The sequence below is a fragment of the Erpetoichthys calabaricus genome, chromosome 10 (genome assembly GCF_900747795.2).
Source record: "Erpetoichthys calabaricus chromosome 10, fErpCal1.3, whole genome shotgun sequence".
Classification (NCBI taxonomy): Eukaryota; Metazoa; Chordata; class Cladistia; order Polypteriformes; family Polypteridae; genus Erpetoichthys; species Erpetoichthys calabaricus.
In genome coordinates this window covers 136,988,402-136,999,060 of record NC_041403.2, presented here as the reverse complement: position 1 = coordinate 136,999,060, position 10,659 = coordinate 136,988,402, and the positions used below count along the sequence as shown (strand labels likewise).

The following is a 10,659-nucleotide window of genomic DNA, read 5'->3' as shown; positions in this document are numbered from 1 at the left end:
TAATATTGTCAAAACTGCCTTAATTCAGTTCAGGGTTGTAGGGGGTATGCAGAGAGCATGTAGTGTAACTGGAATCTGAGTCTACCCAGAAGTATTAGGTACGAGACAGGCAGCACACTGTATAGAGCAGCAGATTATTTCAGGCAGATAACAGTTTATTATATTTGGACAAATATATTTATTTTTCTAGAATTTCACTAAATATACTGTAGTACTAGGGTGTTGTACCGTGTTAGCCATTATGAATGTAGAGAAAAGCCAAGCAAAATGACACCTTTTATTGGCTAACTAGAAAGATTACAATATGCAAGCTTTCGAGGCAACTCAGGCCCCTTCTTCAGGCAAGATGTAATGTTCCATGTAGTAGCGGTACATTTCGGTGTCTTGTATATCTGTAGTACTAGGGTGTTGTACCGTGTTAGCCATTATGAATGTAGAGAAAAGCCAAGCAAAATGACACCTTTTATTGGCTAACTAGAAAGATTACAATATGCAAGCTTTCGAGGCAACTCAGGCCCCTTCTTCAGGCAAGATGTAATCACATTACATCAAGATTACATCTTGCCTGAAGAAGGGGCCTGAGTTGCCTCGAAAGCTTGCATATTGTAATCTTTCTAGTTAGCCAATAAAAGGTGTCATTTTGCTTGGCTTTTCACTAAATATACTGTTAGAGTCAGAAAAGTTAGGAAAAAGACATGGCATAAGAATAACAATGTTGTGCAACTCATCAAACCATTTAGAGACCACACTAATATCTGACTGCCCTCTGAACAGAGGCATTCCCATAACAGAAAATGCTCCTCCAAACAAAAAATAAATGTAGCTACATGGAATTTAAAGTAAACATTCAATCAGCGATTACCATTGATTGTCAATTTTAAGTGGATGAGCCAATCATCAATAAAATGATTCATATCTTTAAAGTTGCCAGAACCCTTCGTTGTTCGAGCCAAACCCTCAAACCAATTGGATTTTTTATGCTCTTTAATATGTTCCTTCATCCTTTATGTATTCAGATAAATAATGGATCAACTGATTATAAAGCTTTACAACAGCTACGAAGTTCATTGTCTGTTCTCTTTGCAACACTGTCTAAAACAAATCAGCATTGCTTGTCTAAAGAGTGGTATAAATGCTGCAACTCTTCAATAGCTTGCTGTTCAAAAAATATTCATGAACTTCTTTGTATATACCTAACATTGCAGTGTCCAATTAGACCATTTAGAGCTGAATGACCATTTATCCCCAGTTTTATGATCCAAAACTATATACGTATGACTACTGTAACCCATTACAGATGATAGCTATCACTTTTCATTCTTTTGTGTTATTATTTAACTCACTTACCCACATACTACAGAAGCACGTTGTGCTGTCTTTAGCACTGCCAAATATACCCCAACAATAACAATAATAATAACAACAACAACATTAAATTAAATTTTACAGCAGTTTTCTTACTACTTAAAGCACTCTATATAGACAGTGGGGAAAAGCTTCAGCCCTCACCAATGTGTAGCAAACACCTGGATGATGTGATGGCAGCCATTATTGCATCAGTATGTTAACCACAAATTAGTTCTGAGGTGGTGAAGGAGTGAGAGATAGTTAGCCATTTAGAGACAGGGGATGATTAAGGGGGCAGAATGAACAATGCTGTGATGGGCAATTTAGCCAGGATGTTGGGAAACACACTAATCTTTTTGTAGGCTGCCGATGGATCTTTAATAACCACTGACATCCTGTACCTTGGTTTCATGTCTCATCCTAAAAATTGGTTCTATTTTTACAGCGCAGAGTCCCCATCACTACAGTGAGACATTGGGATCCACACACAGACCACAGGGTAAGCACCCCCTGCTGGTCTTACCAACACTTCCTTCGGCAGTATCGCAAGCTTTTCCTAGATGGTCTTCCATCCAAGTACAGTCCGGGCACGAACATGCTTCAGTTGGATGACCTGTTTGAAAGTGCTGGTGGTACGGTTGCTGACAATGTCCCTTCTCTGAAAATCCTTTTGTAAGAAGACAGTAAAAATATGTAGTAGCTCCAGTCAGGTATTTTTTCCTCCACTCCGATCATGCACTAGAATATTAATTGTTTAATTAATTCAGGAGTTACATTATATCAGTGGCGTAGCGTAGTGGGGGCGGCAGGGGCGGCCCGCCCCGGGTGGCACTTTTAGGGGGCGGCAAAATTTCACAATAAATAATAATAATATCTTGTAAAAATTGGAACTATACCTAAATAAGGGGGCAGCGGAATTTTCCTCCGCCCCGGGCGGCTGACATCCACGCTAAGCTACTGCATTATATGTGGGTTCAAAATACTGTCATTTACTCTGGTCACTGTTATTTTTGGGTGTACCCTACATGTTGTAGGTGCCAGGGAGGAAGGAGAGGCATCCTGGCCAGGATAAAAGTTGGATTCATCCCAGCCAGGAAACCATATTGGATAGACTGCACGCAACAGGTGGCAGTGTTCCTCAAGGCTGGAACAGATTAAGACACATACAGTGTGGCATGAGAGTTGAAATCTGGAAACACAGCCCTGTCAGGGTCTTTGGATACCACCAGAGGGTGCTGCCAGGGGTGGTGAACTACCCTGGTTTCCATACTACTTGGAAATGCTCCAGATGACCTGGACATGAAACCAGAAGCAGCTCCTGGGTCTAATTTAAAAGAGAGCCCATCGCCTCACTTAAATTAAATCAGAATCAGAAGGCAGCGGGCAACACTTTTGGAAGAAGGAGAGAATTGTGAATGGCATGTTTTCACTGGTGTTCTGATGAGGAAGGTGTTTTGTCAAATAAAAATTCTTTTATTTGAAACTGAAATTGTGTTTGGTATTACTGAGTCTGTGGTTTGGGGGCACCTTGTGGTTAAAATATATTCACACAACAACATAATAACATGGTATAAATGTACAGTTTAATATTTTTTTCATGCTTGCCTTCTTTCTTTCAGTTCTTTTGTGGATTCACTTTGTACCTTTGTGATGTCCCAAACTCTTAGCTGCAGCAATACAAACTGCAACAAATGAATTGCAATAACATATGTACCAATGACTGAGTGAAAATATCCGCATGTATTTGTTAATCAGAAAAAATTATACTGCAAAACCAAAGATTGGAACATCTGAATGTTTAAAAATTTCTGACTGGCAGACACCTTTCAGATAGTACAAATGGGCACTAGTAGAGGAAAAGGCTAGGCTGTACTGCATGCAGAGTGAAAGCAATAATGTCAAATGGAGCAGTGTTTACCCTCCTTCACAATTTATTTTATTTCTTTTAACTTTAGAGCTATGTTGCTTGGTACTATCGATGTATAGTGAGCCTCTCTGCAGAGGTACAGAGCATCACGCCTGCCCTCCAGCAGGATATCTGCTGTATCACTCAATAACACTCCCTCTTCAGTTGAAATAGCAGAGCTGCTTGGAGCATCTCTCTCTCTCTCTCTCTCTCTCTCTAACTCTCTCTCTCACCCCCCCCCCCCCCCCCCATGCACCCTCCTACTCTCTCCTCTCTCTCTCTCTCTCTCTCTCTCTCTCTCTCTCTCTCTCTCTCTCTCTCTCGGCAGGTCAGTATTTCCTCAGGATTTCATTCTTACAGTGCCGAGGCTAACTAGAAGTATAAAACCAGGAGTGTGAGGAAGAAAAACATTATAGCTACGAGCCAGAGTCATGCACAATGTTTTTTCTACAGTTTCAGAACTTAGAACAGCATTGCTAAAAGTGAATGAATTAAAAGGCTCGCAGACTGCACAGAATGCACAGGTTGTAAAGGATGCTGCTTTTCTTTTTGTGGGCGAGTTTCAACTTAGGCAACAATCTCTCTTCTCAAAGCACTGCTTGAAGACCCTCTTTTCACAATGAATGTGACACAGCTAAAAGGGAGTTTTCCATTTAAGACCTCTAACAGCACTGAAGACTACAATGAGTCGAGCTTGATAAGTAACAGAAGTGTTTCAGAGTTCTGTGAACAGGTCCTCATTAAAGCTGAAATCTTTCTAATTCTTGGTATCATCAGCCTGCTGGAAAATATCCTTGTGATTTTAGCCATCATCAAGAACAAAAATCTGCACTCTCCCATGTACTTTTTTCTCTGCAGCCTTGCAGCAGCTGACATGCTGGTCAGTGTGTCCAATTCCCTGGAGACTATTGTCATTGCCATCTTGAACAACGGCTACCTCATAGTGCACGACAGGTTCATCCAGCTCATGGACAATATCTTTGACTCAATGATCTGCATCTCACTGGTTGCCTCCATTTGTAACTTGCTCGTCATTGCTATTGACAGGTATATCACTATTTTCTATGCTCTGCGCTACCACAGCATCATGTCTGTAAAGAAAGCTTTGACTCTGATCTGCCTGATTTGGGTGGTATGCATATTCTGTGGCATTATTTTTATTGTGTACTCTGAGAGCAAGACTGTGATTGTGTGCCTTATCACCATGTTTTTTGCCATGCTTGTCCTCATGGCCTCTCTTTACGTACACATGTTCATGCTTGCCAGGCTGCACATCAAACGAATTGCTGCGCTGCCTGTCGAAGGTGTCATGCAGCAGAGAACTTGCATGAAAGGGGCCATCACTATCACAATACTTCTGGGAGTCTTCATCTGCTGCTGGGCACCTTTTTTTTTGCACCTAATTCTCATCATCACTTGCCCCAAGAATCCGTACTGTGTCTGCTACATGTCACACTTCACCACCTACCTGGTCCTGATCATGTGCAACTCGGTCATTGACCCCATTATCTATGCCTTCCGGAGTCTGGAGATGCGTAAGACATTCAAGGAGATTATCTGCTGCTATGGACTGAGTTTTAGTGTTCGCTGCCAAGATTTAGACTTGACATCTGCTGGCTGATTTGTACTGTAGTTCTAAACTAAGCAAATGGCTCAAACCAGTGACAGACTTAGCTGCATGTGACGTGGGAATCTGTGCTGTATGCCAGTACTCTGCTGCTCAGAGAAGTTGAAAACCAGCTGAAAGAGATGGGTGCTGTACTGTATTGCAGAAAGAGTTTGCTGCTTCATCAGATTTATTCACTTATTTATTTTCCTAGCAAATGACACAAAACCACTGTTAACTTCTTCAGAACTCCTGTTGGCCACTGTCCTGTTTCTCCTCTAGTGGACTCTTTTGAGCTACAACCAGCACTACAACCAGCACCAGCTTATGCATCCATTGAAAACTATTTGTTCCTACAATGTTTTGTGTTTTTTTGTCTTTCTTTTAGTGAAGGATTTACACCCATTTCAATACCAAACATAAGCTCTCTGGATCAAATAGAGACTTTAGCAACTGACTCACATCCACTGGGATCGGCACATACTAAGATATTCTTGCCAGCCTGTAGTCCTTGCACATCGAACTTACAACTTGATGAAAATATCCAAAGCAGAGAAATTAAATTAGGGTACCAAAACTGTTGTGGAGCATATTCAGTGTGACCAAGGGTTTGTGTGCTTTATTTAAACTTGTCATATGTCATTGCATTAGACAGCGTGTGTGGCTCCCAAAATCCATGCTGTGTCAGTTGAATACTTCTTTTAGCAGCTAAAACTGCTTTTAAAATTGGCTGCAGTGTGGATTTTTATTTTAACTGGGGCTTTTTGAATCAGAGACATCATTTCCTTAAATGCTTTCATGTCTGTCCAGATTTGTGTGCTTGTATTTTGTATTTGTTGTTTGGTATGGAAGCTGTCTGGGTACCTATGCTAAAATCAGCCTCATAACTGTACTGCGTATTTTCAATGTGCATTTCCTCCTTAGACAATCTGCATTTTCAATATTTATTCTTACAGTATCTACTTTAAAACCTTTGTGTGGCAAAAGTGTGTGTTGTGTGTGTGCGTGTGTGTGTGTGTGTGTGTGTGTGTGTGTGTGGGAGAGAGAGAGAGACAGAGCTAAATTAAGAATCTGTAGTTTGTGAGAATATACTCCTGTATTGTATCTGTTTGCAATTCAGTATGTGTACATTGTGTGCGTTTGTGTGTGACACGCATTATTATATTTGTGTCAGTAACTGAGTATAGTTTGATTCTTTAAACATGTTGCACTATATTTATTTACCCAATTTTGAGAAACTAAATGAAAATGTCTTTGGGATGATGTAATGCTTGACTGTTCTTGTGGTAAGTATCATGCTTGAAAGTAATGTGAAAGTTAATTAGTTATAGGCAGGTATTACAAGTATAGTGTGGGTGTTCTCTTTATTTTAAATGTAGCTTGTTTTTTTGCAGTTCATGACTATAATAGTGCACATATGTTCATCTATAAATGCATTCAATGTACTTAAGTGATATGTATGACACAGGCATTCATTCACGTATATAGACATCTTTCTGTGTATTAATAGTTTATACATTTGTACCACTGCATGTGACTGGGCAGGGCTTCACGTAATGCGTTTTTGTTCCAATTACTTTCATATGAAAGGACCCATTTTTGCCTTAATTTTTGCCTTAATTTTTGCCTTAATTGGACCCCTTGCTTTATAGCAAAGTTGACTCACATCTGTTTATATTGGCTAGTAGTTACTTTAACAACTGAAAGGAATTCTCAGATTATATTCATTATGTATTTTATCCAAAGAGACTTGACAATTTGAGTTTTCCTGTCACATTTTTCTGTAGCAGGTGGCACAATGGAAAGTGCTGCTGGCTCATATGTAGCTCGAGAGCCCAAGGTTAAAAGTGCCAGCCCACACAATATCTCTGCCACTGTCTTCTGCCCACACCTGCACATTTTTTTTCTTTGCTTTCCCTGCCACAAGACTTCCATGTTAGTTTAACTGTTGACTTTACGTGTGTGTTGGTGTACTCTGCAGTGAACTGGCACCTCACCAGCTGCTGGTTCCTCCCTCATGTCCAACATTTTTCAGATAGACTGCCGTTCTTACAATCTTCAGTTGGATTAAAGAATTTTGATAATGTATAGATGGATACACTTTCAGAAGAAGGTGCCAGCTCAGGATTAAACATGAGTGAGTTCTGAGGATTAAAGTGGCAGACATGGGGGTTGTGATTACAGAGCTTCAGGTACTGAAAAAATCCTTGAATCTGTTGTTTATAACAATCAATTTATTATCTTGAAATTGTGTCAGCCTTTGCTTTGATTTCTTGTAATAGAAATTCAGTGACCTGCTCCTGAGTGGCATTCATCTTAATTTACATTTGTGCCTGTGCCTGAATAGTCTTTCTTAAAGAGAACTGTGTTTAGTAACAATTAAGGGAGCAAAACTGAAGCTAAAGTGAACCCAGGTGAACAAATTGTGCTATTGTGTTATTGATTTTTAAGCCCCAATCAGCAAATCAGTAAATGAAAGATTTTCTGTCCTCTTACATAATGCATGTGCACCGTTGTGAGCTGCATTTTTATTGAATTAAACTCCCAGAGTCTTTCCGGCTGCACACTTTATCACTTCTCATTGTTTTAAGAAATTACACCAAAGGGTAGTGCAGAGTTTATGGGTAGTTTAGAAGGTAAATTCTATGACCTCTGCAAGTAGCTGGTGTAACCACAAGGGGGTGCCACTGAGCCCCAAACTACAGACACAATGTCACCTAACACAATTCCAACTTCAAACAAAAGGTTTTTATTTGTAACCAACACATTCCAATTAAGCACCAGCCAAAATACACAAGTATTACCCAAGACTCTCTTCCTCCTTTTGTCCCCCTAATGAGCGTCGCCTGCTGTCTCCCAACTTTGCCTCACCTTGGTGAGGTGGAGCAGCTCCTTTTATCTCAGACCCAGGGGTACTTCCAGTGCTAAGACATGGTCTGTCGGAAGTATATCTGGGTAAGGCAGAAGTCCCTCAAGGCCGGGACTGTAGATCAATGCAGCAACCCCTGGCGGCACCCACGGAACCCAACAGGGCTGTACTCTGAGACTGCAAGTCCCTTTGCGTCTCCAAATTGTTATTGAAGTGTATTGGGTGGAGAAAATATTCACCACACAACATCTCCCTTGGTCCTTCCATTACACTGACATCCCGGCCAGGTAAGGGTCCCTGTTCAACCCTGGCTGGGATGCTGATCCATGTGTGCTATCCATTACACTAGTCACTAGCATTAAATGAATAAAAACCACTCTAAAAGCTCTGACTGACACCAAGCAATTGTTGCTGTTCTATCCAGGAAGCTCTTGAGTGATCAGCTTCATTAAACAGCCTGTCTATACGGAGTTGTATTTTGGGTCATACCATCCCAACATCTTAGGTTTCCCAAGGCGTACAGAGAATTATTAATATTTTCTTGATTTGAATTAAGAACTAGGGCGCCCCTGCTCACTTCGCTCGCCAACCCACCAGGCCTGCGCTACGCTCCTGCCACTTCGGGTCTCTGCCGCTCGCTCGTGTATGTGGATTTCACTTTCACCAAACAACAAATCTTTTAATTCTCATGAATATGCCACTTCACTGGGAAGAAACACTATCTCTTCCCTAATGGCAACACGAATTAGACGATCTACAAGTCTCCAACTTAAAGTTTAAATCTGAACAATATATTCAATCTCTTTTCGCTGTTCTGTTATTTCACAGAGTAATAATTTCCGTTTGTTTGCGCTAATGCGATCTTTACTATCATTTTTTTGAGTCTTTCCAATTTTAGTACTTTCATCATCCCTAACCTGCTCTGATTGTGTATCATGCCAACGTTTTTGAATTCTTTACGACATTCTACTTTGTCATCTACTCTTTGTACTATATTTATGGCCCCGGGCCTGGTTAAATCTCTTTGCACAAAGTCTCGACACACGGGACTTGAAAGTATCTCTCTGGAAAATTGTCATGTCTCGTCCCTGGATTTTTTTATTATAATGGAGAGATTTAAGAAGTACTTGCACATTACATTGATATGGCCTTAGTTTGAAAAGGAAAATAAAAAAACAGCACCAATCTTCAGTGACCCACGTTAAAGTATTAATAGCTTCACTAGGTAGCTATGGCAACAGCTGTTTTAGATAACACCAAGCGCTCACTGTGCCTTCTTGAGGAAATGGACCGCATGCTTCAGACTTTTTTGTTAGTTTCAATTAAGTGCCAGCATAGCGTTGTGCATTCCTGAAAGTTTTGAACCCATGGCTTTGATTTAATAATTGTGTCTTATACTGCTTTCAAACTTGTGCCTTTATCTCAGCAGGGGAATCTATGCAAGACTGTCTTGTTCTAGATGCCTCATGTCCAGTATTGGAGTATATGTATTGTGCTGGCAGAGTATGACTTGTAGACCGCATTTGTGCTGCCCAATTTTGTGCCTTTAAAATGGAGACATGCATTCATAGTGTAAGGTAATTCATTGAGATTGGGGGTAGGAGCAATTGGGGTTTTAAAGAATCACTGTAAAACAGGCAAATTGTGCACATCTGTGAACAGCCTCATTGCAAGAGAGTATATTTTTGAAGTTTACAGGTTTTCGTTATGTAATTAGTCAAGTAACTTGCTATAAGACTCACATGTGGAGCACAGAGCAAAAGAAGCATAAGGTTCTTCAGATGGGGTGCTTGACAGTTATCTGTGAGGTAGGTAGTAGCTGTATTGGACAGTGTGCCCTGTCTCCATTTGTGAGGCTGGCTTTGGGAGACTTTTTTATGGTCTTAAAGCAGGATATGCATAATTCACTAGGGAATGTGTAGACATTGATTTATGTATTGCAGTTGTCTGTGGGAATGACAGGTTGAAAGACAAGATAAATGTTGTGGAGCCAACCCAGCCGTCCCTGCTTAATTCCAAACTTTAAATAAAATGGCGCATGGTGGTGCGAATGCAAACAAAAGGCACCACTCTCTGGCTTTCCAACTAACAAAATCACTGCCTGATTAAAACTTCCTCAATCACTTTGCTTGTGGTTTGAAGAAGCTCCATCGCCTCAGGTTTCTAGTAGGCAAATGACGTCTCCTTCCAGGTGGCTAGATTTTTATGGTCCTCGGACAAGAAGGGGCAGAGTCAGTTACCCTCACTGGGCCGTTTCTTGGCTCAGTTGGCTTCAGTGCCCCCTTTTGGCCCGTGCTGGAATTACATACCTGGGAGGAACCCGGAGGGTGACCCTCTGGTGCACATGTGTGACAGTATGGAATATGCGTTGCCTCAAAATGTGTGTGTCACTTCTTGAGAAAGTGCTTGGCTTTAACCCTTGCAATGTTTTTTTGTGAAAATTTGACCCAGTTTTGTCTTTGGAATCACTAAAACTATGCTAAATTTCATCTGTTTAAGATGAATCTTTGTGACTTTTCCTACATTCACTCAATTAATGAACAGTTACAAAATCTATGTTATGCAGCTTCTCATTTTTTTTTTTTACCTTACCATTTCTTTCAAGTCAGTTATGAACCACCAATCAGTTTAATCGATTTTACGCTACAGTTAGGGTAGAACGTTTGTTTACAAGCCACAAAAACATCCTAAATGCCATCTTCTCAGAATTGCGAAGAGTTTTTTGTTAAAGTGACCCAACTTAAAAAAAAAATGCTACACATTTTGAACACTATTATGTCCTTTGGGCCAGTTTTGACCCATCTTTGACTATAATGGATTTTCTGCTGCATTTGAGATGCTATGTTTGATTGCAACCCATAAAAAACATCCTAAATGTCATCTGTTCTAAAAGTTAGAATCATAGGTACTATAGGTTAGGACCATCACTCA

At 40.5% G+C, this 10,659-nt stretch overlaps 1 protein-coding gene across 1 annotated transcript; it reads left to right on the top strand.

Annotated features, from left to right (window-relative positions):
- Positions 1–3,640: 3,640 nt before the first annotated feature.
- Positions 3,641–5,833, top strand: mc3r (melanocortin 3 receptor). Its single transcript, XM_028810511.2, has one exon. The coding sequence runs from the start codon at positions 3,873–3,875 to the stop codon at positions 4,872–4,874; it is 1,002 nt and encodes a 333-aa protein (XP_028666344.1). The 5' UTR covers positions 3,641–3,872; the 3' UTR covers positions 4,875–5,833.
- Positions 5,834–10,659: the final 4,826 nt, after the last annotated feature.